Source organism: Leptosomus discolor, chromosome 2 (genome assembly GCF_034619465.1).
Source record: "Leptosomus discolor isolate bLepDis1 chromosome 2, bLepDis1.hap2, whole genome shotgun sequence".
Classification (NCBI taxonomy): Eukaryota; Metazoa; Chordata; class Aves; order Leptosomiformes; family Leptosomidae; genus Leptosomus; species Leptosomus discolor.
This window is the reverse complement of record NC_141392.1, coordinates 69,943,998-69,966,282: the sequence shown is the minus strand read 5'-3', so window position 1 is coordinate 69,966,282 and position 22,285 is coordinate 69,943,998. Positions and strand designations below refer to the sequence as shown.

The 22,285-nt window shown below is 36.5% G+C and overlaps 1 protein-coding gene across 1 annotated transcript in view; it reads right to left on the bottom strand.

Annotated features, from left to right (window-relative positions):
* TRDN (triadin) overlaps window positions 1–22,285 on the bottom strand; it is a 200,220-nt gene that overhangs the window by 11,027 nt on the left and 166,908 nt on the right. The window contains exons 31-40 of the mRNA XM_086461253.1: window positions 21,196–21,222; window positions 20,105–20,152; window positions 14,380–14,424; window positions 12,305–12,322; window positions 10,550–10,597; window positions 9,641–9,661; window positions 5,642–5,668; window positions 4,537–4,572; window positions 4,286–4,330; window positions 3,353–3,400 (exon numbers count right to left, since the gene is read on the bottom strand). Coding sequence (XP_086317379.1) covers window positions 3,353–3,400; window positions 4,286–4,330; window positions 4,537–4,572; window positions 5,642–5,668; window positions 9,641–9,661; window positions 10,550–10,597; window positions 12,305–12,322; window positions 14,380–14,424; window positions 20,105–20,152; window positions 21,196–21,222 — 363 coding nt within the window. The remainder of the gene's footprint in view (window positions 1–3,352; window positions 3,401–4,285; window positions 4,331–4,536; window positions 4,573–5,641; window positions 5,669–9,640; window positions 9,662–10,549; window positions 10,598–12,304; window positions 12,323–14,379; window positions 14,425–20,104; window positions 20,153–21,195; window positions 21,223–22,285) is intronic.

Sequence of the window (22,285 nt, the reverse complement as noted above, 5' to 3'; positions counted from 1 at the left end):
TCTTGTCTTCTCTTTTGAATATTGTGCATTATTTTTAAAGTAGTTCAATGCTTCTATTTTATAGAAGAGTACCAATATATTTGTACTTAATGAAATTGACAAAACCTGCAACTTCAGAAAAATTAAAAAGATTATATTTTCCTCCAACCTTTTCAAATGCTTCAGAACCAAATAAAAAATAAAAGTGGTCTCATTCTCTCTCAAAATAATGATCCAAGGAAAAAAATCTTACACATTGCACTGCTGACAAATTTATGTTCCCTTAGCACAGAGGAAACATTCTCGATGGTCTCCCAAATTGCTCTTGTGTCAAATCTCACATTAAATAGAACTTTCTGCTTTTGCAGATTTGGAAATCATCTTTGCATTGGAAAATATATTACACGAAGACAGAAAGTGCAAAGCAGTAAACCAACCTTACAGTAATAAACCAGTCCCCACTTGCTAATACAGACATGTAGTGAATTCATCCACAGGAGTTGCTGAGTTTTTCATGTGGTGATCACTATGGGTTGCTGCATATCTTTTGCTGACAATATGATGAAATGATTCCTCTTTATGCTAGAAAACATCTGCGAAACTGTATTGCTCTCTATCACTGCAGAAACAGTGGAAAAATCTAGCTGAGAAATGTGGGTTTTTTTGTAAAAGTGCTAGCACAGTATGTTCATATAAACAGTGTTCCAGCTCTGCTTAATGATAATTTTAGTTTTCCCGGAGGTACAACTCTTCAACTAGACAGTAAATGTGGAAGTTCTCACGTCCAAGAAAGTTTTAAATCTTTAAAAATGTATGAAGGTAGATGCATGAATTACATAAGTTTATTTATGACATCTATTTACATGGAAGTTAGCATGTCTAGTTTGATTTCTGTTGACTTTGAGAATAATCCACACATTTCTCTAATTTAAAAAAAGAAATTTGTATGGGGTTAGTGTCAATCTCATTATTTCTCACTTTTAATGCTCTTCCATCATAACCTCTCTTTATTTCTGCCACATTTGCACATCTGTGGGCTTAGATAACAGCACAGTAAAAACATTAACCTCTTCAACTTACTGCACGACAAACGCAACACACATTGTTTCCTGAGTTTTCAGCAATGCTGACATTTACAAGGTAATTGCAATAAACATAATCAACTGTTGTTTAATTTTGATTTTCGTACTCTGGTATAAGCCTTAAAACAAACTAAGACTTAAATAAAAGTATACAGCTGCTCATATAAAGGGTATAGTAAATAATCCTCACCACAGAGCTGAATTTGCACACTCTAATTTTGCTCCAAGTGTCAAAAAATCTGTTTCTGTTTGCTTGCAAATATATTTGTTAGAGGAAAAAAAAAAAAAAGGAGTTCCAAGAATTTTTTAATTTTTTGTGGGTCAGTTTCAGTCTGGGTACATGTGTCAATTTTGACATTTAGGACAGGAGAAAGAAGCCGAAAGAATTCTGAACAATTGCTTGCAGCTCTAGAGGGGAGTGAAATTTAGTGTCTACTGCACATATCACCATTGTTTATTAAAGGTACAATACTGCTTAAAATTCTGTTTACATGTGGAACATTCTAAAATTGAAGATATATACAGCTTTTTAAATTGCTTATTTTTCTTTATCTGATTGCTTTTGAATATCAGGGAAAGGTTGAAGGACCTTGATCAAAATCTAAGAACGCATGAATCTATTCTATTCAGCTTTTGAAAGCTGAAAGGAGATTTACTATTTAAATTTTTAGATTAGCTCAGAATGTGTAAATCCTTTTCTACTTCCATTTATCAGCAAAAGATATTAGTATTCATCGCACTAGGGAAAATGCACTGGCTTCATCTGCAAACAGAACAGGCAAAAGCTATCAAGTTCCAACTCAAGTGTGTATGACCTAGGACTTGGTCTCAACTTTTAAATTCTCAATTTGAGCAAATACGGGAGAACAACATTCATAAGGAGAAATCACTTTGATGTTCTTCTGGAAACTTTTCATCCACTGTCTGAAAACTAAGTTATTCTTTTCAGTGGAGAAAGGATAGTTTGAAAATACTTACATAATAAGTTCTGTTTGAAAGCCAGTTATTAAAAACTCTTTGCACAGAGCTGCTTATGATCTGGGAAATTAAATTAACCAATCATAACAACTACTGTAAATGAAGGCCACAGCAACACAGTTTTTGAATGATGTAAACTTTGCAGGAGTGTTGTGTGCAGGAGAAAGTCCACTGGCAGACGAGTTTTAGTATATATATACACACACCAAAGACTTGTGAACCATTTGTGCAAATATTTTCATACAAATATGCATGCTAACATATGGATGCTTGATCTTGGCATTTAATTTGCATTTTGTTTTCCTTAATGTCAGATTGTTCTGTACTTGTTTTATACTTACCTATCTTTTTTATTACTATTCAAAAAAATTAAGTTTATATATATAGATAGACAGCTATTTCTAAATACATAGATACATATAACCACGTATATTACACATTTTATATCACGTGTATAGGACTAAAGCATTCTACTTATAGTAACAGAGGTAAAAAAATCGTATACCACAAAACAATCTGGATGATTAGAAGTGAATTTCTTTCCACAGTAGTTGAACACAACAAAGTTGTACTGGGAGGTTCCATGTTAGTATTTCATTCATATTTTCTGTGTAAACCAATTACACCTCACAGGTGAGATTAAAGACTTTGACCCCTGTCTGTCATGAATCAGTGCAGTTCCACTGAAGTCACAGGGATTAATTTATAATAGTCAAGAATCTGGAACATATTTTTAATTTTACCGTAAACTAGAAAAAACATGGAGATAACTGATAACACAATGCAGGGAGATTTCCTCCTAAGATGCCCTACCTTTATTCACCTTTTTTTTTGGAGGTGGGGGTTGGGGTGGAGGGCATACTGTGATGGGAGACAATATTTATTAATGTGAGAGAAAATAAATTGAACATACTTCTCCTTATGCAGCTTTGTTATGGAAGAGATTTTTTATGAGGAACACGTTTGTTTTAAAAAATGCATTGCCAAGTTATTTACAGGCCACTTGGTTTATAAAGCAATTAGCTGAATATATGTTTTAAAATGTAGGATGGTGGTAAAGCCATACCATTTGAGCAAATCTTTCCTCACAGGAAAAATATTTATGGATTTTATTTACCTGCCTTGCCTCATATCTTGTCCTCTAGACTTGAATAAGAGATGTGAAAAGACTGCAAGTGTGATCTGTACAAAACCAAACCAAATGAAACCACACCAAAACAAAAAAAAAAAACCACAACAAAAATCTGAAAAACACAAAGGCAAATTTTGGAAAGGAAAAGGAGGTTCCTTTACAATAAAGGAAAATCTTGTACCTGTCGTCAGGTTATGATGTCGTGGAGCTTCTTTTACTGGTGGGACTCCTAAAGAAAAAAACAGATGACAAATGAATCTCCAGTTTCAGGCTGAAATATTTAAATTTCTCTAAGAAATATGCTAGTTTCTTGGAATCAACTCAGAATCTCTAAAAACCAGGGTTTTTTTAACTGTGACTTTCCTAGTAAATTATTTAAACATACAAGTTTTATGTCTAGTAAAACCATAGAAGCAAATTGCTTATAGATACTAGTTTAACAAACTTATACCAGTACAACTAACTGCTATCCTTTGAGGTTGCAGGTTTTCAATATACAAGGTTTATATGCAAGTCACTGTATTTAACCAATGTAGAGAAGACATTTATGTCTCAGACAAATAACTTAATACATTAGTGTAGCTTATTGCTATTAATTATCTTCAGAGGTATAGCAGAAACCGTTTCTCTGTCTGTATATCGCTGTAGGGAAACAACACAGTGTTGTGTCCAACAGGTTAGTCAGAATATTACTAAGAATTCTATCTTATGTGTAAAAAGTGCTTCTTGTTGGTGATCTAAAACATCATACAAGCTATGGAGATGAACTTTGCACTACCTCACGAGGGAGCATATCAGGAGACTAAGTGGGGCTGACTAATCCTACTAATCTGTGGATGCAGTACTGGAGGACCCTGCCGAGAAGCTAAGATTCTGCCATCCAGGGAGGGTCACAGGCAGGGCACCGCTGCAGCCAGATTGGATGTGCTGATGTAATCCTTGATACTCACATGCATAGAAGCCATCAGACATTCAATTACTGGAGATTTATGCACAATTTCATCATTTCGGCTTACTTGCACATATTTAGAAAGACTAACAAAGATCCTCTTTCCAGAAAACCTAAAGTTTACATTTTCATCGCTGTTTGCAGAGATTTTAATCCCTTTATTACCTTTGATTTTTTCATCTTTCAGATGTTTCTTCTCAATCGTTTTTTCTAGAGAGGAAAAAATAGCACAGTTCAAGGTCGGTAAACTGACTGCTGAATAGATTATTACCTAGAGTTTTCAAGTAAAATTCTCTGAAAATTAACACAGATATTTTAGGGGTTGTTTCAAATAGCAATACATGCAAAATGTTAATCTCATACTATTTTTATTGTGATCTTCTACATATATATTTACATAAAGAGTAAATTCCTACCTTCTTTTTCCTTAGCTGTCTTTGTTTTTTTCATGGCTAGAAAGATTTGTAAGGAAACATTAAGTGACAAGCATCAGAAATATGGGGCTTTTACAATAAATAAATTGCACAAAGCTGATGTCCCTAGAAATTTCCCTGGAATAATAACTGTGGTAAATGTGTCTCATGGCATGTATACAATGAATCTGATATTACAACAGGGGCTGTCGCCCTTAGTGGCAGTAGCATTTCTGTGTTTTCTGAACAGTTGTTGGAAATTGTTTGATATTGCTGGTTGTAGAGTAGTTTGGAAACATCTAATAAAGGCTATAGGCACTAGAATTCTGTAATTCCCTGACTACTGTCAGAATTCCCTAATTATTGATGGCCAAAATGCAATAGGGAAGGAACCTTCTGCCTGTTGCCTGCTTCTTACCATCTTTCCTGAAGCAATCTCAGTCACCTGAAACAAATACCCCTCCCCTCCTGTGCCAGAATATGGAGCTAGATGGACCTTTAGAACCACCAAACGTGACCATTCTGAAGCCCTACAGTGGCAGATTCTGATTTATTTTATTTAGTTTATTTTTCTCCAGTTCTACATTCATTTAGAACATGTGCTTTTTTGTTTTTCAGCATCCTTTTCCCCAAGCTGCAAACACAGACATTTGGTCTGTGACTCCATTCAACAAGGCAGATTGAAATTAAGTAAGGTGTATTGCTTCAGGCATCTGAGCCCATTTCAGTATTCCCTGTTGACTACAGCAGAAAACTGGCAGGCTGCCTTCGAATTGCTCATTTTCACTTCACATCATCCAACCAGTTGTAATGACACTTTGTTCAAGGTCTTCTGGTGCACATGTTATCTGGTTAACACTAGCTTGCTCAGTGCTGATCACCTGTGTCTAGTTCACCAAAACTTGCTGCCGAAGATGAAAGGTCAAAATAACATAACCAGCTGATCAGAACAGCCTTTGGTAGAGAACAGCATAGGTGCAATGTTGTCAGTCTACCAAAGCGGGTTTACATTAGTATTGTTCATTGTTGATGAACAGTATGTATTAATCAACACTGGTATGTTCATTAATTATTTCCGTAAGACATACCAGAGAAATGTAATATTTACCTGCTCTTGGGATTTCACCTGTCGGCTCTCCGGGAAAATAATCAGAAATTAAGAGGAAGGGGGGGAACGAAAAGAATATGAGGTTTAGTACCATGTTTTTTCAAGGCAAGTAACCATTTAAATAGATACTCTCTTTGATCTGCAACTTTTCTGCAGGATATTAATTTGCAAAGAAATGTGCCTTAACAATGGGCGTATGCACAGAATTTCATGCTGAAATCTGTGTGTCTCACTCTTTGAAGTACTATAATCCAGCATGCAATGGTTCCTGCAAATGCAAACACAGTGCTTTCCAGCAAGCAAATGTGTAAATGGACTTATTTTAAAATGTGCATTCAAGGTTACAGCTGACTATGCTATTTTCCAAAAAATGTATTCAGCTTGTTACCTCTCCTTATCATCCACGCATCCTAACTAAAGATTGACACTGACCTTGAATAGCAGGCATTCACCCCTGTATAACTGTTTCTCTTGTATTATCACTTTGCCTTGCCCTTTAAGAGCAAAAGCTCATGAGAGCTAGAAAAATTTTGACATCTTTGCACAGCACCTAGCACAAGAGACATATATTTCCATGCTGTTATAACACCCATAATAATCAATGAAAATCGATCAATTCAAATGGACAGAAATTCCCCCGTGTAACCCATCATTAGTCTTTTAAAATCAAAAGAATGAATTAAATTGTGATTTGGAATCCAAGAATTTTTTGCTCATCACTACTTCATTAGTCCCAGTTTTGTTTTAGAACACGATTTTAAGGAAAGAGAATACCCTTACTAACCAAGCAAAACCTTTATTCCTTGAACCTAGAGCTGTATAAGACAGAAATATGCTTACAAAACATTTCAGGGTCTCCTTTGATTGAATTATCGCTGTATTTTCTTCGTGCTGAGTTTTGGCTTCAAATGAACATGAGGTTCTACAGCTCACATTGAGGTGCAAATGTTTCAGTCAATGCTTTTTCAACAGGAAGACTGAACAATTAAGCATGATTTTCACTAACACATCCCAGAAAACTTTCATTCAGGTCCTCATTCATCATGAGGAGGCTCAAAAATGTCAATGCTCAGTATTTAGGCAACACAGGCATTCAGCAAAGGCCAGTTTTGCTGCTATTGAATGCCAACATGCTTAAGTCCTTCAATATTTACATTTCTGCTCATTATCATGCTCATAGTTGCTGAAAGATGATATATTACTGCATTGTGACCCATGGATTAATACCTCTTCTCATTTTCAGAAGAAGAAAAAAAAAAAGATTTGTCTGAGTCACTTAGTCTACGAAAGGGGTTCATGCTCTTACTCCTTTACTGAGGAGCTGTCTGACTGATGGATCTGGGCTGGCCCAGTTATATACCTATATTCTAATTTAGGATTAATGATTGATTCCCTTAGCCAGTGAGGTACTGGAAGACTGTTGACCTGCAAGGCAGTTAGTTTGACCCTGTGGTGTATGTAATGTAAGGGCCATTTTCTCCTCTCAATGCATCAACCAACTTCCACTTACTCTGAGGGCTTTGGGAAATACTTTACCACTATCATGGGACTTTCATTATAGAACTAAATGGGAACAGAGTTTGGCTAATGCTTAGGGTTTTGTGGAAATATCAGCCTACATGTTCTTCCCCTTGATTGGAGAATGCAGTTTGGCGTTACTTCTTGCATGAGTAAGAAATACCACCAGTTTTGTCCTATGTTCAAGGTAATGTCTCACAATTTGAGAGTCTCAAAATTGAGTTTCATTACACATTCAGATTTGTTATAGGATAAATTGCTGTCAAAGACCCTCATGTATGCTAAAACAGGAACTGTTAAAAATGATTGCTTTTATATTTGAATGGTAATTCGCGTAACAGTTTACTATAAAAGTGTATTTGTTGTTAATTTGGGGACTTTTCAAACTCAACCTTGTGTTTCTGTTGTCATTTACTTAATGATACAATCTCTCTACTGATTTAAACTCCATTTACTTTTACAGTATGACTGCACAGGGTACAATGTGTGAATAAATTTGGTCCAGGATAAACGTATGGATTTATTTTACATTCCTACTAGACCTGAACTCCAAAATCAGTCAGTATTTTGTGTCCATGTCTACATCTCATGCTGAATTACATGATAGCCATGTTCATGTTATGGTAAGCATACTGTACAGCTGGCTGAGAAATGTATGAAGCAAAGCTGTATAGAGATCTAGAAATAAAGAAAGCAGTGATCCAAAAAAGTGTTCTTCTTTGAGTGGAAACAATTTAAAATAGATATCTCTGGTGCTTAAAATCTTGAACTAGATCTATTCAAGGATGGTTAGCTCAAAATAGGCAATGCAAATAGAATTACTTTTGTATATGATCAAAGGTCTACTTGTTACTGTTTTTTCTTTTTTTTTTTTTTTTTCATTTTCTTTTTCTAAAGGCACTATTAACATTTATAACCATTTCAAGCAGCAGGATATAAGCTCAAGAATGCGGTACAAACATCCCTCTGTAAAGGTCAAGGGAAAATATCTTGGCTGTTCCTTTTACTCACAATATGCCAGGGTAATATAGCTCTTGACAAAAAAGTATTGTAGACAGTGATTTTGGGTTAAAATGATCCTTATTACAGAAAACATAAGGAATTAGTCAATCTCTGATGGTTAATAATAGACAGTGCCATCAGTGGGTCTCAGATAAATCAGTGCAGAAGACATAAAATATCAGTGAACAGATCCAGTGAATACAAGACTGAACAAATTTGAATAACAAAATCAAATAGAGGAAAATTTACTTAAAATACTGGCAAAATTGGAAAACCTCACCAATAGCTTCAGAGGAAGTGATAATTTTGCAATGATAACAATGACAACAATTCAGAATTGCGGGAGATCCTTCAGTGTTGTCACATTTCAGATACTTCATGTCCCCTTTTCCCTTTGGAGCTGGGATTCAGAATAGCACTGTGTCTTCTGACAAGATTTTTTAAGAGTGAGTATTCATCTTGTCTAACTTCAAGCACCTAATATAGGAGAGTAATTTAGGAAGCTTAATGGAATCAGTTTGCCTTGCCTTGTCAGCTTCTGACATGTAGCAGGAAGAGGGCTGTGTTTCAAGGAGCTTGACCTCGGTTTTGGACACTCTGTGCAGATTACTCTGCATCAGAATAACACATGTTTTGGTCTTGGTGTGCCAGGCACAGTACAAAAGAGAAAACAGAGATGCTATGCTAAAGAAGCTACGACTAATTCATCTGCAAAGGTCCGTACTTCAACATTTTCACAATTCTATGCATGCAGTGTAAACACTGTCCTTCTGATTCTTATCTGATTGTGATTTGCAGTATGGAATGTGTAATGACTTGCCACAATAAGCATAGATCTCAGTCTTTATCTGTTCAGAAGTCTTAATGGCCTTAACAAGGGCTTTATTCAATGACTTCAGTAGAAGATTTTGTTATGCTAGAAATTCCCCTTGAATCCTCCTTAAAACTAATCTAAAATGGAAATATTCCTTTCTCTTCTTTAATTTAATTTAGTTTTTATGAAAGTATGGGAAAAAAAATTGTATTGAATAAGGCCAAGAATGTGCTTAGTGAATTAATGAAATAAGTGATTTCCAAATGGTAAAGGTGGTATTGAAAAGGTTGTCTAATTCAGTTATGCTACATGCCATTTTAAAATTTTTAATAAACAATATATTTGCATAAAGATAAATCATGTGTCTACATTCATCTAAAATAGCCAGAGCATCAATTATGCTACTAGCATAATTTACTTTACTTTTAGAAAAAGTATAATTTTCAAGCAGTGTTTGAATGTTGCAGCTTCACAATATTAAATTATAAATGTACTTAGTTTTGGTGTGTTCAGCTGTTACTAAGCAGACAGACTACAAGATTATCTGCAGTATAAGCAAGAAAATAGCATTACCTAACATGACAAAATTGCAAAAATGCAAACTGAGACAACATGCATCTGAAAGGAAGGTTTATATTCCATAGGAAACAAGACATGACACATACTTGCAGTGTTTTTCAGCTTGTCTGGGAAGGAAAAAGAGGAAAGAAAAACGGTCAGAACATTTAGGTGCAGCATAATAATGTTATAATAGAGAATGGCTTTATTTGTTCTATGTATTTACTACATATCAAAGCACAATTTTAAATAATCTCACAGTAATTAATAATAATCTAATGATGGATAATAATAGTAGGGATGTTCTCATCTACACATGATAATTGCTGTTCTAGACTTAAGGATGAAAAATACAAACAATAAGATTTTAAATTCTTCATTTATTTCCTTTCACAGAGCAGCGCGGAGAAGACTTTTTTGAAACCCATGGTGATTGCTTCACAGTGAAACTGAACATTGCTGTTTCCTCTACCTGAAGCATTTTTACTCTATCTTGTACAAGTGAGGCTGCATAGAGGCTATGATATGCAGAGACATTTATCATAGAAGATGGATAATGCCAGGTCATGACCTGAATAGTTTATCGTATAATACCTGCTATGGACAAAAATTAAACTATTACTAGTCCTGAGAAGATGACTCCTACAGGAAGACTGTGAAGCCCAAATAAATGGCAGATATGCACAAATAATTAGCAAAATTAGGTGATTTAAAGCAAGCACTTTCAGAAAGCAGTTCAAATTCTTTGCTGGCATAATTTCTTTGACGTCAGTGGAATTACAGAAGCAGAAGTTTGACCTTTGATATATATATATATACCTTCAGAAAATGACAACCAGCATTGCAAATATGTACTGTGCTACCTTAACTATGGTATGATACGTCAAAGCCATTCTATACAGCAAAATAGATCACAGGGTCATGATTTTGACATCAGTCATATGCAATTGTATTTTGCAATTTCTTTAAATAACAGTTTTAAAAGTAATGAATGCATAAAATGGAAGAGTGCTTACCTGATTTTGTAGGTAGAACACCTTTTTCATGTCTGACTGCTTCATGCTCTAGATAAAAGAAACAGAATAAAAAACTGTCATAATTTTTTTAAGTTACATTTTGTATGGGGTTTTTTTGTTTGTTTGTTTGTTTGTTTTTAAATAAGAAGGATTGCATGTATATTTTTCAGGAATAAACATTCATTTTTTCTCATGCTGTTATTTTGGCAAAAAGACACATGACTAGTTACTAAGACATTATCGACTGAGGGATCTGCCACTAAATAGCAAAGTCTAGTAGTATTGCACAGAGCTCCACACATATAGCTAATATTAATGTTATTAAGAGTTATGCATATATCTTAATGAAGAAGTCAGTTGAAAGGGGCTCTTCTCAATTTCTGAAATGTAATTTGTATCTACTCTCCATTTTTGTTGTTTGAAAGGAGAGAACAGAACAAACTCAGCAACCATTCATTCAACCTTTGTGTTGTTGATTCAGACATACTGGAGCTGAATCCCCGAAGTCCTGAACACATCCTATTCCATATAAATAAATTATATTTAACTGTGGAAAATTAGAGAGTTCTAGCATTGCTTGGCAGGAAATGTGTTTTTTTTTTTTCTCCTGCTCTCCTTTCTGTTTCATAATTATTACCAGAAAAAATGAGTATTTATGTTAGGTTGCTGGAAATGTGAAATGGAAAGGTGAAGAAGCCTTGTTTTAAAAACAAGGTCTAGCACTGCATAATTGATACAACACCTGCTTGAAGGAATTAAAAAAAAAAAACCCACCACAGATCTTGTAGCATAGTAGCAGCTATGCCAAATACATGTAAATAGGGAACACAATACATTTTAGAGCTGGGGAATCAATGGACAGCTATGCTGGCCTTCTTTCCAGGTGATGTTTCCCACAGGTATAAAGCTGTGCATCAGTTTCTTTTTGAGCAATAAAGACACAAAGGTAGGCTGCAAACTTGAAAATGTTGAAAATGTAGGCAGCCCGTGAAAAAAGGGCAATATGTCTCAGCCCTTTTGCTACTTAGATGAATAATTGAACTCCTAGCAACTGTGATTTCAGATGAAGATATATGCCAGGAATTGCTGAGATGAAGACATGATAGGGAATTTTAAATGGAAAACAGTTTTGTGAGGTGTGAATTAAAACTTATATCAGTAAAGAGTGATATTTTTCCCATATCTGGACTTTTTTTTGAGTGTGGCAGTATTTGCGGACTTGACTGATTATAATTTTTGTTACTTTTGCGGTTTATCTTGCATGCTGAAGGTATGAAGTTATGGGAAGTTAACAAGCAGGCTGTACGGTAAGTTAATGTATGGACTCTTCAGTTCTTTTTGTCTGGGAAAAATTCTAGACACAGTTATACTAAAATATATGATCAGAAAGAAAATGTGAAGAAAATCTCTTTTCAATTCAACAAGAGTATTTATTGAACCCAACTGATTGTTAACAGAGATTTTTAAAAAGCTCGTCACTCCTGTATTAGTTTTTTTGTTGAGATGTGATATTGGAAACATAGAATGAGTTGACTCCTGTGCTGAAGCAATTGGTTATGTCAAATGGACTTTTAAATAGCAATGACAAGACAGTATGTTAAAGAAAAGTAATGGAAGGCATAGTGATACAGACACCATAATTTTAAGCAAAACTAGAAAATGCTAAGAGAGAGTTTCCATATATTAAAGTCAAAAAAGCCACACATATCCAGCTATTTTACAGGATTTTTTCTGATCAAGGTAGGTACCACGTACTTGCTGACTTTGCCTGGACTACAGAAGACAAAAGAAGGTAAATTGTAACACTTATATATAAAGAGAAAATATATTATACTTTTTTTTTTCTTTTAAACATTCAAATATTTTTTATGCCAGTCAGTTCTCTTGGTCTTAGCTTCCCCCACTCATCTAAAGATGCAGAGAATTCAGGCGCCTAAAATGCAGATAGGCGTTAATGTGTTTAGACCTTTGCAACTCCCACTAGCTATCAGCACCTGCTGAAATAGTGCTGTATCCTGTCATTTAACATAGTAACACATCTATTTATTCCAGGACCTTCTTCTCCCTGTGTAACAGTGTAAATCAGAATTAGCTCCAGACTGGTCAGCAGATGACTGGAAATTTTGGATGGGATTCAACTGATTTGCAACATGAAGAACACATTGGTCTACACTTTTAGTCAGGAGACCACTAGTCATCTCCAGAGGTTAGTTCATATAATTACAAAACGTTTGTTAAAGAAAGATGGGATGACTTACCCACTGTTTGAGGTTACCTGTTTCAAGGTATTGATCTGAAAACTTATGAGTTATTTCTGCAGTGGCTTATGTTAAGTTGGCCAACCTGAAATAGTGCCTTTTCAGCTTGGTTCCAACAAGCAGGAAAAAGGCTCGGCAAGCACATGACTCTAACAAATCTTACAAAAAGTAGTCAAGTCATGCTATTTCTGGCAGATTTGTTTCCAGCCACTGCTAAACCACAGTTTGAGCCTTCTGTTTTTGCTCACAAACTAAGAGTGAAACTTAGATTACCCTAAAAACAAAATTGTGAATTTAGGTGTGAAAATTCTGTAAATTCAACAATGTTATTTCTTCATTCTCCAGACTTGTTTGCCTATCAGTAATTGCTAAGTCATTAAAAGTTCAGGTTAGAAATATACTGAAGTGTTTAGCAGTAATTTCTCCAATTCTATTAACAGAAACATAATTTATGTGGTTTTGAACAAGCTACAACTCTTTATGATCAGATAAAGACTATCAGAACAGTACTTTTATTGGATAACCAATAGAGCGCTGTAAAACATCACTTCATAGTAGAATGATAGGTTATCATGAGAGTTCTTATAGGAAGCAATATAAACTCACAAATTATATAAATGTTCACAATTAGAGACAGAACCATACTATTCTGTACAATATCTATTCTGCTACTGTAGAGAAGAAAAGACATATGAAATAAGAATAGAAACGAGGTAGTAACCAGCAATATTCAGCTTAAAACAAAACAGCATTTTATTTTATTGAAAATATTAATCCTCCTCATCATCACCATTATCACCATATCAAATGAAAAATCAATTGTTGGCATCATTGTCCAAGATTTGACAATCTTTCATTTTGTTTGGAACAAGACTACCCCCAGCAGAAATCAAGAGGCTGACATCTAGAAAAATCGTTCAAAACAACTTTGTGTTGAATGTCAATAATGATGAGAATGTTCTAATTCCTTGGATGACCCTTCAGGACTTCTGTAACAATCAGTATTACCTGATTTTTTTCTGTCAGCATTATTATTAAAAAAACCTACAAAGTCTAAATCATAGAAAATACGCTAAGACTTAAAATTAGTTCCAAATGAATTTTTCCCATGAGAAAGTCAGTTTAAGACCCATCCAAATTCCTAATCCAACTGGTGATTCATCCTTCTGCTTCACTCCCTACTAGGGTACTGGTCTCTGTGCTGTCACTTGAAAGATCTGAGGTTGAAAAAACAAATAGCAATACCTTACAAGGATATTTGGGATCATTTCAGAGATCTGACTTACCACTACACCCCATTTCATTAGCCCAGCTCTGGCAAAGAGGCTGGAACAAGCAGCCCAAGAGCTGAAATGTTTTGACCTGGCTTCATCATTGGAAAGACTATTCTTAGAATGGTATCTGCAATTGCCACTCTGCTGGATCTGCTCTAAGAAAATGTTATCAGTCACATATTTCAAAATACTGTAAAAGATCGTAATGCAAATGTACTACATTAGGTGAGTACTGAATAATATTTAAGACCCCCTCCCCCCACTGCCCATAAATCAGGAGAGAATGACTTGTTCCTACCTGACTTCTCAGTGGGAGTCGTCTTTTGTTGTTTAATTTTCTCCTCTGTATTGTAAAAGCAACATTAAAATTAGAAATTCACACTGTGTTATAATAGGTGTATATAACTGGAAAAGTATTTCTATATGTGATATTATGACAAAATAAATGTACATCTTTAGCATCACTGTCCCATTGTAGCACTGTAAAACAACATGTATGCGTTATGAGTTCTGACTGCATGGTGAGATCATACACCTTGGAAAAAAATAAATTACTGGGTTTAATGTCTCAGCCACCAGAAAACAACCATGTACCTGTTAGTGTCTTCCAGGCAGGTACTCAGGTGGAAACTGTATTCTGATAATACAACTACTATAACTTTGTGAACATGCCTTCCTAACTGTCAAAGTTCAACAGTTTAGTATTATACAACACTGAGAACTTTTGTGTAGATACTGCCTAATCACAAATATGTATGGACGTATCCACGTGTGTCTACACTCTGAAGATAAGAAAGGTACAGAGACCCCCAAGCACATGCTAACTCACAGAGTCACATCCACGTGGGACAGTACCAGTCTGAATGCTAGTTCATACCACCTGCTACTGGATAAGCTCACCTAGATCCAGCTGGGTATCTGTCACAAAACCTCAGAGTAGCCCTGAGCTTCTGCTGATCTCATGAGAAAAGATGCACAAGTTCACATGCTCTTAAGCTGCCTGTGGCTTTGCTCAGCACAGTTCTCAGATGACATGGACACGTGTTGACATCAGCCACCAGACCTGAACTGCCTCTGCTCCAAGTAGGCAGAAGCACAGGTGGGACTTCACTTTCTGATCAGATGGGGTTTGCTTTAACTGCCCAGTGGCCCAGTCAGGTGGGAATTCACAGAAACACAGAATCACAGAATGTCAGGGGTTGGAAGGGACCTCGAAAGATCATCTAGTCCAACACCCCTGCCAGAGCAGGACCACCTAGAGTAGGTCACACAGAAACGCGTCCAGGCAGGTTTTGAATGTCTCCAGAGAAGGCGACTCCACAACCTCTCTGGGCAGCCTGTTCCAGGGTTCTGTCACTCTCACAGTGAAAAAGTTTTCCCTTATGTTAATGTGGAACCCCCTATGCTCCAGCTTGCACCCGTTGCCCCTTGTCCTGTCATTGGCCATCACCGAGAAGAGCCCGGCTCCATCCTTCTGACACTCGCCCTTTACATATTTATAAACATTGATGAGGTCACCCCTCAGCCTCCTCTTCTCCAAGCTAAAGAGACTCAGCTCTTTGTTTTCAGATCCCTACTCTGCCCAATTTGATCGACTCGAACTTCACCCTTCCTGATCCTTTCATAGCTCCATTTTGTCTCTTTTCCCATACCTGAATTCAAATCTCTCTCCTAACCCCTACCTTTCAACATTCGCATACGTCACTACTTTTCTTTTTAAATATGTTTAAGACACATTCAGAATTTATTTCCCCTTCCTCTCACTGATGGAAGCAGTTTACAGCCACATTCCTCTGGCCCCTTCCTTTTCACCGAGACCTCTGTGAGGCATCAGATTGAAGCTAACAATGGCTGGGTGGAGGTCAGCTTGGGCAGGGATGTCTTGTTCCCTGAAGCCATTCAGCTGATCTGAGTATTAGTTGGCTAAAAATCCTCCTGGTTGCCTGTCTGTGCTCCTGAATATGAGCAATGTTTCCAGCCTGGCAGTTAAATTTGTTCTTAAATGAGATTATGGAGGGAGGTCCTGGGAAGGGGATGCATTGCTAGAACCACCTGTGAATTATCAATTCCCTGGTTCACCCATCACTTTACCTATGTAACCTCAAACAGCCAGCCTCAAAAACTGCTGCTTTTTTGTGGGTTCTATTTCTTTGGAACCCAAATGTCCAAGTTTGGTTGCTAAATCCTAATCTGGACTCTGACTAAACATATGGACAGTACAGTATTTAGAAGAGCAGACTGTTGAGTTGACTCAACATACATGACATTTCCTTTGAATTTAGCATGTAACTTCCAGTCATTTTTTTTTTTTTTCTGAGGCCAGAGAACAGGTTTATCTTTTTCTCTGTGCTGATTTCTTTTTAACTTGGCACTTTGACATTCCCAGAGGTGCGCCCTTGCCAAAGAGGCCTAAAAAAGACTTTTATCATATGTCAATAGATGGAGAAACAGCCTTGTTGCTGCACAGTCTCATTCATAACACAGCAGCATCCAGCAAAGCTACAGTGCAAGTACAGACATGAAACATCCAGCAATTGTGGTTTGTGTTTTGTATGGTTAGTCTGGTTGTTCTTTTTTTTTTTAATTTGTTTTTGGAAGTAAATCAGTACTGATGGGGGAAAACACAAGGGGGGATAAAGCTCCATGGTTGCTGATCTTTTCTATTCTTTAGAAATAAAATATAGCCCTGCTTTGCTATGCTTTTCAGTTGTCATCTGGTAGGTGGCGATTTAATTTCTTTTCACTTGTATTAAGTTTAGGGCTTTTTTTTTCCCCCTTACTCAGCTGCTGTTATTGTCAGCTTCTTATGAAAGCGGTGAATTAAAAAAATCTCATCTCCATTTCAAGGCTGTCTGTGAAGCTAGAAATGTTTTACAGCACAAGCAGCAGTTTGAAGATGCAACTTGTTGATGTAAAGTATCCTCTTTCTGCTCTTAGATGAGCTTTAGCATATAACAGTGCATTTCACTAATTTAAATTGGGGTATTAAGTTTTCCCTGTGCCAATATACAAAAAACCTCAGCGTGCTGACTTTAAACATAGGTCCTGTATCATCTACCAGATTAATGAGAAGTAAAGCTCAAAAGGTTTGGAGTTTCTCTTTCTTTGGATAATATCTCTGCTCTTTTGAACACTAAATAAGATATTTTTGCTTTTTCTAATTCTCATGGGAATTTACAACAATATTTGCTCTGTAACTCTAGGAATGGAGCAAACAAGTCTATGAGTGGATGGGATATCTTATCCATTTAAAAGTATGGGAGGGATTTCTTCACAAAACGGATTTATTCTTGAAAACAGAGCGTCTTGGGCAGGCCTGCGGACCTGCATTCATTTGGGAATAACTACAGTAATTCTTTGGTATTCATTCACCTACCTATTCTGCAATCTAATCACAAGCAAGTATTGATCTGCGGATTCCACTGACAACACCCTGACTCCTTTCGTTTCCAGGAGGTGATTGTATGGCTTTTTCTCTGAGTTTCTAGCCATTGGTTTTAAACTGAAAGAAAACTGAAGGAGCAGATTATCAAAACATAAGAACACTCTCTACGAGGGAATAGACTTCAAGACATCAGGACGCTTCACAAAATCATTTCTGTTCACCAGATTCAGTATGAAGAAAAGCAGTGAAAAATAATCTGATGAGGATAATACATAGTATTTTGGCAAGAACAGAAGTAATATTTCCAATTTCTCATGTACTTTTTGTTTACTATATAATGAGGAGTCTGGAAAAAAAATAGAAATTTTGATGACCCTATTAAACTACAAAAAGTCCAAAATATTTTTTTTGTGAATATTTCAGAAAAAAACCAGTTTTTGTTCTGATTGTGAGTAAGCCCAAAGTTTAAAGTTCTGGAATCTTTCATTGGAGAGAATGTTTTTTCTTTGCAGAGCTCTGGTTTGGCAGCACCACAAGTATTAATATTAATTCTTTCCCTGATGTAGCTAATCTAAATGGAAAAATATAAAACTGTTAACATTTCTCTGTGTATTGCAGGCAGTTTCAGAAGAATTACATCAGGAACGAATTCTCTTGCTTTACTTGCTCTCAGACACATACACAAAACACTGTTTAATTTAACCATTTCCCCATAGGATCAATATAATTTCTGAAATTCTCTAGTTCCTCAGTCATGTGATACTTCTAAGTCTGACGATGTGAGACATAGGAAAAATACTTTGAAGCTGCTCTGAATCAAGGTGAAAAAGGAGGCCACTGCTTTGTACAGAATGAGGCTTTTATAATTCAGTCTGCTAACTCAAGAGCACTCATCGGCACACAGCAGGCAGAAACACTATTACCACCAGTGCTTGCAGATTAGTACTTCCAGTCATCAACTGAAACTCCAAACAGCCACTATTCTCCAAAGCAACCATTAATCACCTGTGAATAGATCTTTTATGCTAAAGAAATTTAGCAACCCTTTTTTTTTCTTTTTGTCTGTTTTTTTTTTCTTTTTCCCCTTCAGACATTTGAATTCCAAGGCCTTTGTTCTGGAATATACTGTACTATATACTAGAGTAAGTTCCTAATCAGTTCAACGTCTTAGTTTGTGACATGATGCTCTGATGTTTGCAAATGCCTCACCAAAGAAATTTATTTTTGTACAATTTTTATACAGCTACCTGCATGAGATCAGGCTGATTGCTCAGCAGGACTGATTTAATTTTGCAGGAAAGGTGAGTGGTCATGCCACCTGCCTGGGTGACCCACTGTTTGGCCACCACTGACTCCTCCAGGATGCACAGAGCTGGGTAGGGTGGCTTCCTTCCTAGGATGTTCCTGCTTTGGCTAAGTCCGCCTGCAACCACCTGCTGGCTGACGCATACTGCTAGGTGTTAACACAGAAAAAAACACCAAAAAAAACCCCAAAAGCTTGGCCTCTGTGTCTTTGAAGACTGGAGTGAGAAACATTGTTTTGGGTTTTTTTCCCGGTTGACTCAGAACCAGCAATACATCTTCACTAAATCAGCTATTCAAGGCTCATAAGAAACCTCAAAATGTCTATAGAAGTACTTAACTTAGAAGCAGAATATTGCATTATAAAAACAAACGAGAAAAATAGTAAATGCATAGGAGAAATTGTTTTCTTTCAAAAAAAGAATCCAGGAAGAAAAGCATAATGAAATAAAAGGCTGCCTGCTTGTCATTGAACACATAAAGTTTTAAGTGGTTTATCCAATCATTTATTCATGAGCACTTCATTTTTATGCGAAGTCCACAACGCAGCACTGCCAGTGATGGGATGCTGATACTTGCTTTTCAGTGCCCACTGCATCTGGTAAGACCACTCAGGAGCGACGTAAGCAGAGCACCAATAGCTGAGTTTTCTATGAGGTTATCATCTTAGTCTTGTTTCTTCACATCAGTTCTAACTGTGGGTCCCTGAGTGCCTTTCTCCTCAAAAAGCATGATGAGGCACAAAGCCCTGGTTTGAAAGGGGGACCCCTGTCCTGCTCACCGCAGACCTTTTTCGCTGGTTATTACTTGCAGTTTCCTCAAGTGCATATCAGCCCAGGATTATTATTATTATTTTTTAAAAAATTATTCAGCTCCTGTTCTGAGATTCAGAAACTGGAGGCTGCCTCTGTGCAGGCTATCATGTACCCAGTGAGATTGTAGCTCCTCTATTTTTGGGGACCAGGTTCACTTCATGCAACAATTGGTTTACCAAAAAAGGCTGAAATGGAGTAATTCCCAGTATTCCTCTCTGATGTGCTGAAGAGCAGTAGAGAACTCCTTCCCCAAACTCTGGAAAATGGGCTTTGCTAATGCTTTATAAGCCATACAGCACCAATGAGAAAAAGAGTCACAGGAACTATGAAAAAAAGTGAAAGATGAATCCTTTTAGTTAAATTTCACTCTCATTTTTGTTCCTCTCCCAAACTCTGAAAAAGCCAATAACACAAAGCAAAAATACAGTGCCTAGCTCTAGAAAGTCTCCAAGTTGTGCAAACCACAGTTATCCTTGTTGAGTGGAGCCTGAAGTAACGGTAAATTAAATTACCAAACCTACCTGGCTTAGTCTGAGAGATAGGTTTTTCATGTTTAATGCGTCCATGCTCTGCAAATGAGAAGAATCCCTACATTAGAAAAGTTTTCAATTTTTAGAAGATTTTGGAAAAAAAAGTCTCATTACGATTTTAAAAGATGACTTTGCATTACATATTCGCACTAAAGAATATTTTTTATAAATATCTTTCTCAAAAAAAGGTATTTAATTAATTTTCCCCTAAAAATACAAATGATACTAAAGAGATTTCTTTACTTTTTAATGTGATATAAGAAATCACAAAATTCCATTCTGTGGTTTTTAGAAATATCATGGAATTTCTAAAGTTGTGAAATGCTTTTACCACTCATTTTGATTGCTATCACCTATCTTCTGTTTAGAAAACTTTTCCTTGATGCTTAACATAGAAATCGTGAAAGTATTTTATTACAACAGAAGTGAGGTTGTCTCGTATAAAATGGCAGATAAAAGGTCAGTATATTCCATAAAGAAAAAGTAGCTTTTCATATTTCTCTGTTAGTCTGGATCCTATATTGTGAAGCAATACTATACAGTATTAAAATATAAGTTGCATGCAATTTTGTGCTATTTAAAACCAGTATGACATCCAAACCGCAGCATTATGAGACAGAAAAAAGAAAGGTATGGCATTTCAGAAGACTGTATAAATATGTTTCAACCTAATTTGTAGAAGCTATGTCTAAATTTTGTAGCAGGTGAGGGCTGCAACATCCCAAGAGGTAAATCTCTCTATCGCTTGGATCAGAGTCCTAGCCAGAGAATTGCACAGACTCTTCCTCTTCTGTGTTCCCCTTGACTTTTTTCCAGTGTGAAGCTGACATGGAGGCAAAGGGCACAGGTGGGTCTTATCTCAGCCTGAATTGGAGAATTGTTTCCATGCAAACTGGAACTGATGAAAAACACCTGGTCCTGCGTTATAGAGACAGTAACTGAAAACCAGTTTCATAAGTCAGTTTTCCTGTGGGTTTGTGTTGATGAATCCCATCTTAAGCTGCTAAAACTTTGACAACTCAAAGAAATACCTTTCCCCTAAAAGCTGAAGTAACAATATTCTTTATCAACTTGATACTTACTGTGTTCATGAGATTTCTCTGAGGCAGCTAGAAGTAAACAAAAAAGATGTGTTTTAATATTTTTGCAACTGTAATGCAGTATTTAACACATTTATTCATGACATTTGTAGACACATTAAAAAAACCTCAGTGAAATCTATATTAAAATGTGCAACAGTTAGCACTATCTTACTTACACTATCCACTCCAGACATCTAAGTGGGACACTTAGTTAAGGAACACAGGCAGTCTAAATTCCTCATTTAGCTAATGTTTGATACAAATAACCATGGAAGGCTCTGTGCCTCCTTGGTGGGCTGAGTTGCCCTCATTAAATGGTGACTATATATCAAACCTAGGGCAACTACCTTGTTAAGTGAGGTGCTCAGTTCAGCGCCCACTAAGAGATAACACGAGTTCAGACCATGAGGTGTCCAATAATGGACAAAGCCAGACAAAAAATTTTAGGTCAAGTGAAGAAATGACACCTAGGGCGGTGTAACTGAAAATTGCATCTGCCCTAGCGATGTCAGTGAATTTCAGATGGATCCAGTGATATGCCAAGGAGCAGAAAAAACAAGTGAGAGAAAACTGAAAACTGAGCTAATACTTTCCATGAAGCTTATGAGAATATTTCTCAGTTAAAAGTGAAGGCTCAGGAAGCTGTACCCAATGCCATTATTGGTTCTACAGAAGGAAGTAAAATGCCAAGACATAGCCTGCCAGCTGGATTTTAATTCTTGACTTTTGCAAGGCAGATGTTGTTTTTAAGAGAATGTAAAGGCTCTACCACTGCCACGTAGGAACTCTCTGTGTGTGAAAGAGCATAATCCCACAGAGAGAGGCAGCAGTGCAAGGGATGAGCTGCCTTTGCAGGCCCAGCAACACAAGTGATAATTCTGCTGCTGTGTGCTCCCAGGCTGTGATTCACTGAGCTCCCGAGCTCCCACTTGGGGCAAAAAGTAACTGCTGTGCAAGTGGTTTTTTTGTTTTGCTTGTTTTCCCTGCAGTATAGATTTTATATCCAGCCTCTGTTTAATCCAAGTTATTGCTTTGCATTTAAGGAGACAGCAGCTGGAGATAGTGTGCAGAGCAAAGCAAAAATAGCAGA